This window comes from Sminthopsis crassicaudata, chromosome 2 (genome assembly GCF_048593235.1).
Source record: "Sminthopsis crassicaudata isolate SCR6 chromosome 2, ASM4859323v1, whole genome shotgun sequence".
Classification (NCBI taxonomy): Eukaryota; Metazoa; Chordata; class Mammalia; order Dasyuromorphia; family Dasyuridae; genus Sminthopsis; species Sminthopsis crassicaudata.
Genome location: NC_133618.1, coordinates 136929189 through 136944126, shown reverse-complemented (window position 1 = coordinate 136944126; position 14938 = coordinate 136929189). Strand labels below are relative to the sequence as shown.

General features: G+C 38.4%; 1 protein-coding gene across 2 annotated transcripts in view; it reads left to right on the top strand.

The window, feature by feature from the left end:
• The window catches only part of PLAT (plasminogen activator, tissue type), a 36635-nt gene that overhangs the window by 15098 nt on the left and 6599 nt on the right, over positions 1-14938 (top strand). For both annotated transcript variants that reach the window (XM_074287358.1, XM_074287357.1), the window contains exons 2-10: positions 1166-1259; positions 3306-3348; positions 5394-5531; positions 6389-6499; positions 7650-7824; positions 7935-8026; positions 9082-9256; positions 9920-10005; positions 11595-11793. In XM_074287358.1, coding sequence (XP_074143459.1) covers positions 1194-1259; positions 3306-3348; positions 5394-5531; positions 6389-6499; positions 7650-7824; positions 7935-8026; positions 9082-9256; positions 9920-10005; positions 11595-11793 — 1085 coding nt within the window. In that variant the 5' untranslated portion in view covers positions 1166-1193. The remainder of the gene's footprint in view (positions 1-1165; positions 1260-3305; positions 3349-5393; positions 5532-6388; positions 6500-7649; positions 7825-7934; positions 8027-9081; positions 9257-9919; positions 10006-11594; positions 11794-14938) is intronic.

Below are 14938 nucleotides of genomic sequence, written 5' to 3'. Positions count from 1 at the left end.
GTGTCTAGAATCTGTCAGTAGCAACGATGGAGAAGGCACTGAGGACAAATTGAGGATTAGCTAATGCTGATGTGCCAGCAATAGGATCTAAATAACTTAATAGTTTCCTCTGGAAAGAGAGAGACAGAGAGAGTGCACTGCTTTAGTGCAGTTTAGTTAGCCCCAGGCAGCAGTCAGAAATCACTTCTGGGTGCTTGATTGGTTATAGGGAAGTTCCACTGGACATCTTCTCTTACAGCCTCTATATAGAAGGACATATCTTCTGATCAATGGTAATAGTGTTTTCTTCACCTTCCCTCTAAAACTGCTCCTCTGTTTGACATCAATGCTTGAGTCACTCACTGACACTTCCCAGGTTCCCATGGTTGGAATCTTAAAGTTATCTTTGACTTTCACCTCTCTCCCTTACCTCTCATATCCAATCAAATCCCAAACCTTGTCAATTCTACTTTGGCAACATTTTTTTTTGTTAAAGCTTTTTATTTACAAAACATATGCATGGGTAATTTTTCAATACTGACCCTTGCAAAGCCTTCTGTTCCAAATTATTCCCTCCTTCCTCCTACCCCTCCCTTAGATAGCAGGTAGCCCAATACAAGTTAAATATGTTAAAATATATGTTAAATCCAATATATGTATACATATTTATATAATTATCTTGCTTCACAAAAAAAATCGGATCAAGAGGGGAAAAAACATTAAGAAAACAAAATGCAAGCAAACAACAACAAAAAAGTGAAAATACTATGCTGTGATCCACACTCCGTTCCTACAGTCCTCTCTCTGGATGTGGATGGCTCTCAAAATCATCTCAAAATTATTGGAACTGATCTGATTCATCTCATTGTTGGAAATATTTGGCAACATTTCTCAAATCTGTTTCCTCAACTGGAGTATAAGATCCTTTAGGGAAGAGTTAGTGTTATCTCTGAACTTTGCATCTCTCCTAAAGTTTAGAACAGTGCTCTGTATCCATTACATGCATACATTTAATTCAGTGTGGCTTTGGATCTGGACAAAGAAGAATCCAGTCATATGAGAGTTATAGCATACTGTACGTGAGATAATCAGTCAATAATAAATATTGATTAATTGATTGGATTTGGGGGTTTCCTTCCAATACTCGTCCCATAATATTAATCCCATTCTTCTCTTCTTTTTTAAGGACTTGAAGGAAATCAAAGAAAGGAAGAATGAAAATGATGGGCGAATTCTTTGGGGTTTTGCTGCTGTGTGGAATAGTCTCGTTCTCCAGTCAGGTAAGAAGCCTATTCACCTATATTATACATACTTTATACATTATACCTCATATACATAGGAGGGTCAGCTGAAGGGACTAGGCATATTTAAAGACTTATCAAGAAGAAGAGAGGGCAAATATGCTATTTTAAGCCCCAAAAGACAGAATCCAGAGTGATGATTAGAAGTTATAAAGAGGCAAACTGATGTGAGTATAACCCAATATTTAGAGCTATTCAAAAGAATGACATTATAGAGCTAAACTAGAGTGACCCATGATGATACTCTAGTTGTACTCTCTCTTTTTGCCAAGGTTACAGAGGTAAAAAGTGGCCAGCTGGGCCCTTTTTGGACTGTAGTCCTTCACTACAGAATGTCACACAAAGGCTGTATGACCACTTAGCGGGGCTGTTATGTTCCCATCACAAAAAGATTTCCTTTTGGTTATGAGTTGGACTGGATGGTTGCTGTGCCCTTTATGGGACAGCATGGAGCGGGCTGTAAATACTTGTTTGGGGATGGACAAGCCCTTTTCCAGGAGGCAGCAACCTCCTCCTGTAGGAGCCATTATCCCACAAAGATACACTGTTGGCTTATCTTTATGCTAGCCACAAAATATACTAGGGACCTTTTTCTAAAGCCTAGGAGATGACAACATTTATAGAATTGTGAAAAATCAGTAGGAGAAAGGAATCAGCCCAAATGCAGTGAAGCCCACCTCTAAGAATCATGGCAAGATCATTCCCTGTAAAAGATACTCAGGACTCTGCTTGGATTAATTCACAAGAAATAGAGCTGGGGGGGGGCACTTATATTCTGAATTGGAAAAGTTGTCTTCATAATGCAGATGATTTCCTACATTATGAATATGGTGTAGCAGATAACCTAAAATGAGGAAAACTAAGGTTCCAATAATACTTCTGAACATACCTAGCTTGTTTGAACAACCTTTCCTCAATCTCAAGTTCTTCCTTTATAAAATGGGAATAATAATACTTGTGATATATACCTCAAAAGGTTTTAATTATAGCAGTAGATAATATTTAAATAGTACTTTAAGATTTATAAAGTGAATTGTGCGTGTTATCTCATTTAATCCTCACAACCCTGAAAGATAAGTGCTATTATCATCTTTATTTTACACATGAGAAACTAAGCTAGAGATTAAGTGACTTGCCCACACAGTCAGTAAGTGTCTGAAGGAGGATTTTAATTCAAGTCTTCTGGACCGCTGCAGCCCCAGTGTTCTATCTGCTGCACCACCTCACTGCCATTATGTTGTAAGGCTTAAATGAGATGATGTACACAAAGTATTCTGTAAATGTTTCTTCAAGTTCTACAGCATCAGCTGTTATGGTAGCATCTTTGGGCAGCTTAAAAATTATTCAAATTAGCACAGAAGGAATTTATAGCATGTCCAGGTCAAAGGGCATCTTAGAGACATCTAATTCATTCTCCCCATTTTTGCAAAGAAGGAAACTAAATCCCAAAAAAGTTGGGCTTTGCTTAATGTCTATGGTGGAATCAGGACAAGTAAAGTACCCAAATCTACTGACTTCTGGTCCAGTGTTCTTATATCATGAATCAAGTATTTGTTGAGAACCTATATAATATGCTCTCACAGAGGCCAGATTTTGGTGAGATACAGAAGCATATATACAGTCCCTTCCTTCAAGGAGATCACAGTCTAGCTGAGGAGATGAGATATGAATTATTCTGGAAAAAATACTGATAAATGCAAGGTGTACGTGCAAAATGAAAGACTAATGTGGGCAAGAAGCAACACAGAATCCATGCAAAGGTGAAACCTGTATAGGGGTGAGATGATCAGGGAAGGCTTCCTGGAGGAGGTAGACTGTCCTGGGGCTTAGAATGATGGGTAGTGGGGAAAGAAGAATAGAATCACCCCAGAGAGGAAATTAGCTCAAAGGGAGAGAAGAACAGGAGCCCGCATTGGAGAGGTTACCTTGGGCAGTCATCCAGTTTGGTAGGTGGCTACTAAATAGCTGTTTCCTGAGACGGACAGCACTCACACGACTCTCTTCTTTCCCCTGGTTTCTTTGCAGAACCCTCACAACCGTTCCAGGCGAGGAGCTAGGTCTCAAACAGGTGAGTGAGAGGCAGCTGGGGAGGAAAGGAATGAGAAAGCAGGGGCAGGGGGTCTTGCAGTAGCGAGCCAATGAAACTAGAGTGGAGGGGCTGGCGGAGGGATTAAGGATGCCCTTAAAGCATACAGAGCACCATTTGTGTCAGCCATGCGTGAAGTATGTTCTGTAAGGAGAACAAATACCATGAGATAGCTGTTTGTGTGTGCATGTGTGTATAGGTACACACACACACACAACACATTTAGACAGACACGTATGGATATATGCATGTGTGTGGGTATACATACATGTGTCACACATTTATACATATATACATACATGTGCAGGGATATAGGTATGCACACATATATACAATGCATATACATAGAGAAAGACAGGCATATATGGATATATACACATGCAGGCATGTAGGCAAACATACGTGACACATAGTGATACACACATACCAACATATGCGTGCATGTGTGTGCAGATATATAGGTACACACATATATGCATAGAGAGACAGACACGTGCTTATATACACATGCATGCATTGCATACATGTAGGTACACACATGCATGATACCTTTATATATACACAGAGAGACAATATATATGTGTATGTGTAGATGTATATACACACATGTATAATATATTTATACTTACAATATATACAGACACATGTACACACATATATACATGTATGTGCAGGTGTATAGATACACATATATGCATGATACATTTATGCATGCACATAGAGAGGCAATATAAATGCATACATGTATGTGCAGGTGTGTAGGTATACATACATGTATAATACATTTATACCTACACATACACAGATGATATATACACATGCACACACATACATGCATGTGCAGGTATATGGGTGCACATACATGTATAATATATGTACAAAATGCCCATGCACACACACATACATAGACATGCATGTGCAGGTATATAGGTGTACATGCATACATAATACATATATAAATGCAGACACATACATACAGAAGACATATAGATACACATGTATGCACATACATATAGACATGCACTGCAGGTATGTTGGTGTACATGTATGCATAATACATTAATACTTACACAGAGATGGACACATGTACATGCATACATGTATGTGTAGGTGCATATGTATGCACACCTATAATACATTTGTACACATTCACACACGTACAGACACCTATACATGCATGTAGCACACATATATACATGTGTGTGTATTGTATAGATAGATATAGATCTGCTTATCTATATGCTAGTGATGATTGCTAAACAACGAGCACATATTATATACCTACTATATACCAGGCACTGTTCATTAATTCATTTAATCAACAGATATTTATTGAAATCTACCAGGAGTAAGAAACTATATTAGGCACATAAATGAGACAGAGATGTTGAAGACCCAGTTCCTGTACTCAAAAGTGCAAGATGGTCATGGAACCATACATCTTAAAGAAGATTAGGGATGACAGATCATCTAGGCAAATGTCTGTTACTTACAGATAAGGAAACCAAGGTCCGGAGAAGGGGATACATTTGCCCACGTGGCTCCTTAGTGTCAAAGCTGGACCTCAAACTCTTTTCAATCCAGAGCTTCTGGCTCCCAGTGCAATATTCTTTTCTGGGCTGTAATCCCAGTCCCACCATGACTTGCTTTTTTGGGTGAGAGGCTGTTTAATCTCTCTGTGACTTAGATTTTTTTCTATTTGTACATTATCCATCACCTCTGACTGTCACCTTCTCTTTCACCTCGGTTAGGAAAAAAATCCAAGGTGCTATTTGGAAGGGAACTTTGCTTTCTCACATGAAAATAGTGATAAAAATGTCTATTTTACTTCCTATCTTATAATTATTAATCAAAATAACACACTGAAAGTGTTTGGAAGTTTTAAAGTACTATGTAAATGTTAACTATTATTATTATTTGTAGGGGTTTTGGATTGAGACTATGGATTTCTCTTCATGGAATATAGAAAAATAAGCACCATTTAGTGCGTAAAACACTAAATAGAGCTGTCCTGCTTCTTGTTATAGTTATCTGCAAAGATGAAAAAACCCAGATGATTTATCAGCAAAAGCAATCATGGCTGCGTCCTGGGCTCAGAAACAACCGGGTAGAATTTTGCAGGTGTAACAGTGGCTACATTCAGTGTCACAGCGTACCTGTGCAAAGTAAGCATCATAATTGGGTTTTGCTTTAAAAACTCCAAATATTCAGTCTCACTTAATAGAATTCTGTTTTTGGAAGGCCACAGTTTTTGAGAGAGAGAGAGAGACAGAGAGTTTGAGACACACACACTCACATAGACAGAAAGAGACACAGAGAGAAACAGAGAGACAGAGACAGAGGAGAAGGAAAGGGAGAAAGAGAGGGAGGAGAAAGTGAGGGAGAAGGAAATGCTGGGAGGATTGAGTCTTCTTAGTCCCTCTGAAAAATGCCTCCCTTCCTCATCTCTGTTTATTGAAACATTTTCTAAGCTTTAAGAGCCAGAAAAAAATGTTTCCTCTAGGAAGTTGATCCTGCTTACCTAGATCATGTGTTCTGTGCATGCAAGAGATTATACCTTAGCTAAAATTTGCATTGTGCCCACTACCAAATACAGGGCTCTGCATACAGTAGGTACTTAATAAATGCTTGTCAAGTTGCTAGTGACTAAAATAATAACAGCCCTGATGGAAACTCTATTGCTAGGGGCAGCTCGGTGGTGCAGTGGGTAGAGCATCAGCACTGAATTCAGGGGGATCTGAGTTTAAATCTGGTCTCAGACTTAACACTTCCTAGTTATGTGACCCTGGGCAAGTCACTTAACCCCAGTTGGCTCAGGGGGAAAAAATCTATTGCTAAAGTAATTAAGAATGATTGGGCCCGAAGTGAGCATGAAAGTGGTGGTGGGGAGACAAGAAAAAGGAGGATGGACAAGCTGATGAGCAGGAAATGCAATTTAGAGGTGAAGAAATTGTACAGTTTTTCTTTTTTTCCTCTTAGGGTTGCTTTGAAATTGAACTCCATTTTTCTTTGCATTTAATAGGTTGCAGTGAACCAAAGTGCTTCAATGGGGGCACTTGCAAGCAGGCCATGTATTTCTCAGATTTTATCTGCCAGTGTCCCAGAGGTTTTTCTGGAAAACAATGTGAAATAGGTGAGTGGTTGAGTGAGTGACTAAATCCCTGCTCCACAGAGGCAGGCGGAGTGTGGAAAGAAGACAATGGCCAGTCAGGGAACCAAAGAGGGAAACATGGAGGCTTTAGTAGAAGGAGTTCTGTTTCTAGGTCCAAGGTACAATGTGAATAGAAAAGAGAAAGGAGGAAGGGAGGATAAAGCAACAGTGTTCAGGTTTTTTAGTCATGTCTGACTTTTTATGACCCCATTTGGGGATTTCTTGGCAGAGATATTGGAATGGTTTGCCATTTCCTTCTTTAGCTCAGTTTATAGACGAGGAAACTAAGGCAAATAGAGTTAAGTAACCCATAAATGTCCAAGGACAGATTTAAATTCAGGTCTTCCTGACCCCAGTTCTGGGGCTCTAGTCACTGCCATCTAGATACCCTTGGCGATAGGAATGACTGGTTGGCTCTCCCTGGGGTCAGTTTGGAATTTATCCCATATTCCTTTTGAGGACTTTTCCTTTAGCACCCAGAATTGTCAGTCCCCTTCTCTCACAGGCATAGAGACCAGAAGTTTGGCAAATGGTCTGTGGACCCTGGAAGTTCAGCCACCATCTCTGTCATTAGCCAGTATTATGACATTACTCAAATGCTTAAGCACTCCAGCTCTCAGTTTCCTTTAGCCGTTAACATATCCTCATGTGATTGTTGTGTAATGTATTGAGAGACAAAAAAAAAAAAAAAAAAAAAAAAAAGCCCTGGGTTTGAAGACTTGGGTTCAACTGCTGCTTTCTGCTATTTAATACCTAAGTGGTTTTGGACAAGTCATTTAAATTTTCTGAGGTATATTCCATTTCCTCATTTGTAAAATGAGAATGTTGGACGAGATCATCTCCAACATTCTTTTCCAGTTTGAAATACAAACAAGCTTCTTTCCTGCTTAAATTATGAGGCAAAATGCTTTAAAAATGATCGTTCTAAGAGCAGCTAGGTGGCGCAGTGGATAGAGCACCAGCTCTGAAGTCAGGAGGACCTGAGTTCAAATTTGATCTCAGACACTTAACACTCCCTGGCTGTGTGACCCTGGGCAAGTCACTTAACCCCAGCAAAAAAGAAAAAAAAAAAGATTGCCCACCCAACAGATTATTTAATGCATCATTTTATTATGTTCCTCTTTATGAACAGATAACAAAGCAGTGTGCTATGAAGACTTGGGCCTCACCTACAGGGGGACATGGAGCACTAGTGAGAGTGGGGCTGAGTGTGTAAACTGGAACATGAGTGTGTTGTACTTCAAACAGTACAATGGGCGGAGGCCAGACGCCCTCAAGCTGGGACTTGGGAACCACAACTACTGCAGGTAAATGAGACTTACTTTGACTTTAGGAAGTTTTCTCAGGGAAAGAAAAACCTTTATAATGTGGGAGATTTTAAGAATTTCTAATCCACCCTCTGCCTTCTGCCATGTAGGAACCCAGACAAAGACTCCAAGCCCTGGTGTTACATCTTCAAGAATGGCTATTACATCTGGGAGCATTGTAGCATCCAGTCCTGCTCAAAGAGTGAGTGTACAACCTGAACATCCCCTCTAGCCCGGAGTGAGAGAAGCCAGTGCCCCGTTGTGGGTAGCAGCCATTGTTTCAGAGAAAAGCACAAAAGGGGAACAGGATGGTTTCTGATTTGTTTCATGGAAACAACGTGAGAGGCTGTTTTGTTTTTTAGAGGCAGGGGAAGAACAGGCTTTCCACAGAATGTGACTATATAAAGGTAGGAATTCAAGGTTACAAAACACTCAGGAATTCAAGAGAAAACAAGTCACTGCAAACAAGTCACTGCACTGCATCATAGTGCAGAGTGCCTCAGAAGCTGTGATTTTCAGCCTTGGTTTGGTCTCTAACTTACTACGTTGTTATGAGGGACATTCTTTTTTTAAGCTTTTTATTTCAAAACATATGCATAGATAGTTTTCAACATTCATCCTTGCAGAACCTTGTATATCACATTTTTCTTCCTCCTTCCCCACTTCCCTTCCCTAAATGATAAGTAATCCAGTATATACTAAAGGTACAATTCTTCTATATATATTTCTATAAATATCTTGCCGCACAAGAAAAATCAGACCAAAAAGGAAAAAAATGAGAAAGAAAACAAAATGCAAGCAAACAACAAAAAGAGTGAAAATGCTATGTTGTGATCCACCCTTAGTTCCCATGTCTCTCTCTGGGCAAATGGCTCTCTCCATCACAAGACGATTGGAACTATCCTGAATCACCCACAAGAGACATTCTTTAACCTCTCTGGGTCAGTTTCCCAAGATGCAAAATGAAAGAGTTTGAAAAAATGATCGCTGAGGCTCCTTCTAGCTCCAAAATGCCTACTGATAATATTAAATGAGACAGTTAGTCAATAGTTTCAATAGAGACAGAAGGAAGCAGTTTCTTCTAGGACTTGAGCGAACAAAAAGGAAGTGATAAAGTTTCAAATCCTCCTGAAAAGGAGATGTTTGGCATCCTGCCTCTTCTTACCCCATTCCAAACCTTGCTAGAAAGACTTAAGTATTAATTTGACTTATTATTTATTTTTTGTTTCATCTCTTTTTTCTCCCTTCTTACTCTAGGTTCCACTGAAGACTGCTATTTCGGAAGAGGTATGTACTACCGGGGATTTCAGCGCAAAACTGAATCCGGGACTTCCTGCCTAAGGTGGAATTCTTCACTTGTGAAAGGCAAATTGTACACAGCATGGAGGAAGAATGCACGGGACTTAGACCTGGGCAATCATAATTTTTGCCGGTAGGTATATCTTTGTATCTATGAGGCTAGTTTTGTGTATTTGTGGGGAGAAGGTAGGAGTAATTTTTGATGTTTCAAGTTAAAATAATAATAGATTTTTGAGCTTTGTCTATCAGAAAATTCCAGTAATTTCCCAATAGTTTATATATCCTTTCACATTCCTGTGAAAATAGACTTCCATTCTCATTTTTCTGTTGGGGGAAAAACCCCACACAGAGAAAAGTTAAATTTGAACTCAGTCATTGAAAGAATCAAATGTAGAACACAAATATCATGATTCCCAACTAATGAGTTGTTCTATGATGTATCTTTTCCCCTAAACTCTAAGAAAATAACTAGCATTTATATAGAAATTTAAGGTTTGCAAAATATTTACTCATTTTATCCTCATGACAACCTTTGGAGGTAAGTGCTATTATTCTCATTTTGCATATAGGAACATCAAGGCAGAACAAGGTTAAGAACCCGACTTAGGATGTCTGAGTTAGTAATTCCCTGAGGAAGGATATGAATCCAGCTTTCTGAATCTAAGTCCAATCATTATATTCTGAGCTATCAAACTATCTCTATTAATAAACATTTTCTTTCTATAAATAAACAAACAATTAGATAAATTGTAGGTAAATCTAGGTAAGTGAAATACTTCAATCTCTTTGCTTTCAGGAATCCTGACAATGACATCAAACCCTGGTGCCATGTGCTAGAGGATGGCCAGCTGACATGGAAATACTGCGACATACGCAAATGCTGTAAGAGGCAGACTTTTGGCATCTTCTTTTGTTGCTTCCTCTAGCACTTTCTCTTCCCTTGCAGTTAATCTGTGATTATAGTTGCCACTCCTCCAGTGGGTCAGGAACTTGGCAGAAGCTCAAAAGTCATTTTGTCTTGTTTGTTCCTTAACCTGACAATTAATGATTGTTGATCCAGGTTTCCATTGCCCATTGAGTGAGGTAGGTGGGAGGAATCACTGGTGGATCTACCCTGGCGGTGAATATTCTGAACCCTCCCTCCCATTCCCCCTCAAAAAAATCTCTCCTTTCAGTTTTTAATCACATGCTTCAGCTTGTGCAGAAGATCTAGGTCAGCAAGAGTGGGTGGGTGAAAAGAGAAGAAAGAGGAAAATCATGGTTGCCCTCTTAATCTTTCCAGATTGTTCCTTGAACGCTCAGTATTCCAACCAAATTGACTTGTTTGCTATTCTCTCCTCCATAATTCTTCACAAGCTGTCCTTTTTGCCCAGAATAGTCTTTACTTATTCATTCAACAACTATTGATTAAGACTTAACTATATGATGGACTCTATGCTAACGCTAGAGGATACAAAAACATAAAGGAAAACATAAATGGAAATGCCCTCAAGAAGCTTGTGCTCTACTGGGGGGAAACAACATGGGTATATAAAATTGAATACAAATATGTATACTCTATACATATATAAGATGTATGTATACATATACATATACAAATGAATGCATGAATATATGTATATGTATATATTCATACTGTATACATAAATATATATATATATTGGGACAAGCAGATATAGGTAAGCAGAGACAGAGAGACAGAGGTAGAGAGACAAGAGTGAGTAATTTCTGGTGGAAGAGCACTAACAACTGGGGGAATTAGGTGACTTCAGAAGGGAGCCAGGGATTCTAAGAAGCAGAGGGGAGGATAATGCTTCAGAGGCATGGGAGATAACTTATACAAAAGCCATGGAAGCAAGGAGATGGGATATGATGTTCAGGGAATAGTAAGTATGACAGTCCATCTCAATAGAGTACCCATGAAGGAGACTAGGGTACAAGAAGCCTCGAAAGGTAAATTGGAACATATTACAAAGGACTTTTCCTCTTGCAACCTCTAATTCCCTTCAAGCCTTGGCTCAAGTGCCAACTCTTTTGGAAGGCTTTTCCTGATTTATTCCAGTTTTTAGTGCCTCCCAATTATTTTGTATTTATTGTGCACACGCCATATTTTCTTATCTGCAATTACATTTTATTTCTTCCCCCTCTCCCCAATAGAATGTAAGCTCCTTGAGGGCAGGGGAAATTGCTATGGTCTGAGGCAGTGATGGAAGTGGTGCTGGGTCATGAAAGATGGATAGAATTTGGAGAAGAGTGAGAAAAAAGAACAGAAGAGAAAGGAGAGGGCATTGTATGCTAGGTGAATAACATATTTCCTGTAGACTTCTTCATCATTCTGTGTGCTTATAGAAACTATCTATTTGACTAGAGTTCAGAATACTAAAATTGTGAACCCAAATGGGTTCCCAAGAACCCTTGCAGACCTCTGCAAGGTCTGATCTCCTCCTTTTTTCTTTGTTCTTTTTCCCTAGCTAATTGTGGCCTGCGGCATAATGAAGAAAGCCAGTTTCGTATTAAAGGAGGCCTCTTCTCTAACATCACCTCTCATCCTTGGCAAGCAGCCATTGTGGCCATGAACCGGAGATCCCCTGGGACAACACGTTTTCTGTGTGGAGGAATACTGATTGACTCCTGCTGGGTTCTCTCTGCAGCCCACTGCTTTCAGGAGAGGTAAGGATGAGGAAAACTCACAAGTTATTCTTTTCCCCTAGACACTGAAACCAGAGAAAATTCTTAGAGGAAATCTGGCAGTCTGGGAAATACTCATCTTTGGAAGGACAATTTCTCTGTGGTCAATCTTAATTTCCTTTTCTTGGTTGGAATCTATGATTTCATTGATGTGCAGGGAATTCCTGGTGAGAAAACTCCCTCCACCATTTCAGATGGAAAATTATTCCCTAATTTATATTCTTAGAAAATTGTCTAGGGTGCCGAGAAGCTAAATGGCTTGCCCCAGAAACATAGCTGGTGTGTGTCATAAGTGGAACATGATCCCATCTTCTTCTTCTTCTTTTTCTTCTGCAAGACAATTGAGATCAAGTGACTTGCCCAGGGTCACACACCTAGTAAGTGTTAAGTGTCTGAGAATGGATCTGAACTCAGGTCATCTTGACTCCAGGAGTGGTGCTCTAAGCACTGCGCCATCTAAGTCTTCTTGACTCTAAGTCACCTTTCTGTGTCTTTTCTATAATTCCACTATCTGCAATGTCTGAAGATGGTCTAATTCTGGGTCAGTGCTGGGAGTAGAGAGCCAGACAATTTATTCCACTTCCTAGTTTGGAACAGTCCCAGATTATGACTGGTTTTGGGGAGGTTGGGAAATTTCCAGTTACCACAGTAATCAGTGTCAATTTATGATCTCTGGAGTCATTGAACAAACTTGAATACTGGTGGAGGTGGGGGAAGCTGCAGAGTTGGAGAATGAAACCATCAAAGCTTGGGTCTAATCTTGTGAAACTGCTCAAGATGACAGACCGTTGTGCAATTTTTTTGTTACTCCTTGGAGGTTATCCAATCTCAGTCTATTTATATTAGTAAAATGGCTTTTTTCCTTTTTCTGGATTCTTTTCTAAAGGTAATGGAAGAAAACAAAGAAAGATGAGTGATAATAGTATATAGGGAGTTCATTCCAGTCATGCAGGTACTGAGAGTGTACTGGCATTGCTTCAATTTTTATTCATTATAATTTTTATTATACTTGGGAGTTAAAACTGAGTCCTCTCTCTGCACATGGTTTTCAGAGACAGCTTGGCATTCAGAGATTGAAAAGTGGCTCATGTAAGCATAGGATTGAGAACTGAAAAGAACTTTAAAGGCTAGTCCATAACCTCATTTTATAGGTGCACAATCTCTGAAAGCAACAAGACATATAAATAAGCCTAAGAAGTCATTAAATGATTATTTTTGCAATGACTAATCTTGATTCTGGAGATTAGGTGATAAAACACTTTTCTGCTCTTAGAAGAGTTGAGATCATAGGTACAGAATGTTGCCTAACAGATAATAGTTGTTTTGTTGGCCATTTTTGCTTAACTTTTAAAATTTGTTATTTTTAAAAAGGAGGGTTCAATGTGTGCGTGCGTATATGTGTGTAGGAGGTATAGCTGGAAATGACCATGATGTATAAAACAAAATTGGTCTAGTTGCTCTTATTTGTATACAAGATTCCATGTCAAGTCAACAATCTTTTCTTTTCTTTTCTTTTTTGACGTCATTTAAAATTTATTTTGCTAAATATTTGCCAATCATGTTTTAAAATAGTATTTTATTTTTTCCAATTACATGTAAAGACAATTTTTTTTGACATTTATTTTATATTTTTTCCATTGGAGGAAAAATATATTTCTTTTTTTTATTATAGCTTTTTATTTACAAGATATATGCATGGATAATTTTTCAGCATTGACAATTGCAAAACCTTTTGTTCCAATTTTTCCCCTCCTTCCCCCACCCCTTCCCCCAGATGGCAAGTTGACCAATACATGTTAAATATGTTAAAGTATAAGTTAAATACAATATATGTATACATGTCCATACAGTTATTTTGCTGTACAAAAAGAATCAGACTTTGAAATAGTGTACAATTAACCTGTGAAGGAAATAAAAAATGCAAGCAGACAAAATAGAGAGACTGGGAATTCCATAGTCATCTCCCAGAGTTCTTTCACTGGGTGTAGCTGGTTCAGTTCATTACTGCTCTATTGGAACCGATTTGGTTCATCTCATTGTTGAAGAGGGCCACGACCATCAAACCTGATCAAGATATATTTCTTTACTCAATAGTATTTTATTTTTCCAGTTACATGTAAGGATAGTATTCAACATTCATGTTTGTAAGATTTTGAATTCCAAATTTCTTTTCTTCCTCTCTCCCTTACCTCTCTCCTTCCCAAGACAGTAAACAGTCTGATATAGGTTATACATGTATGATACTTTTAAACATATTTCCCTATTAGTCATGTTGTGAAAGAAAAATTAGAACAAAAGGGAAAAATCACAAGAAAGAAAAAGCAAACAAACCAATAAACAAAAATTGTATGTTTTGACCTTCATTCAGGCTTCATAGTTCTCTCTGGATGAAGATGGCATTTTTTTCTCAAGTCTATTGGAATTGTCTTAGATCACTGTATTTTAGCATTCATTTTATATAAAATTTTTAGTTATAAATTTTCTCCCTCCCTGCCATCTCTCCCCCCCCCCATGATGGTAAACAATTTGATGTAGGCTATATATATGCAATCATGTGAAACCTATTTCTATATTAGTTATGTTGTGAAAGAAGAAACAGTTTGCAAAAAAAAATTACAATTTGCAAAAGGAAAAAACAAGTATTTGTTTTCTCTTGCCTTCTTATCTTGGCACAAATGGTCCTTCATGTATGAAATGTAAGACCTCCTCCCCTCAATCTTATAAAATATTTTTTCTCAACTTTTTTTCAAAGGACAGCTCAAGTACAACCTTCTACATGAGTTTTTTTCCTGATTACTTCATCATGAAATTGTTTTATATTTCTCTCTTGAGAATTTATCCTGTTACTTTTTATCTTTTAATATACTTTGCATTTAAATATTTGCATTTCATCTAGTAGAATTTAAGATTCTTGAGCGTAATGACTTTCATTTTTTTCTTTAGACTTTTAAAACTCTAGAACCAAATACACGTAGTGTTGGTCAATCATTTCAATCATGTCCACTTCTTGTGACCCTATTTGGGATTTTCTTGGCAAAGATACTGGAGTGGTTTGCCATTCCTTCTCCAGCTCATTTCACATATGAGGAAACTGAGGCAAACAAGGTGAAGTGACTTGCCCAGGGTC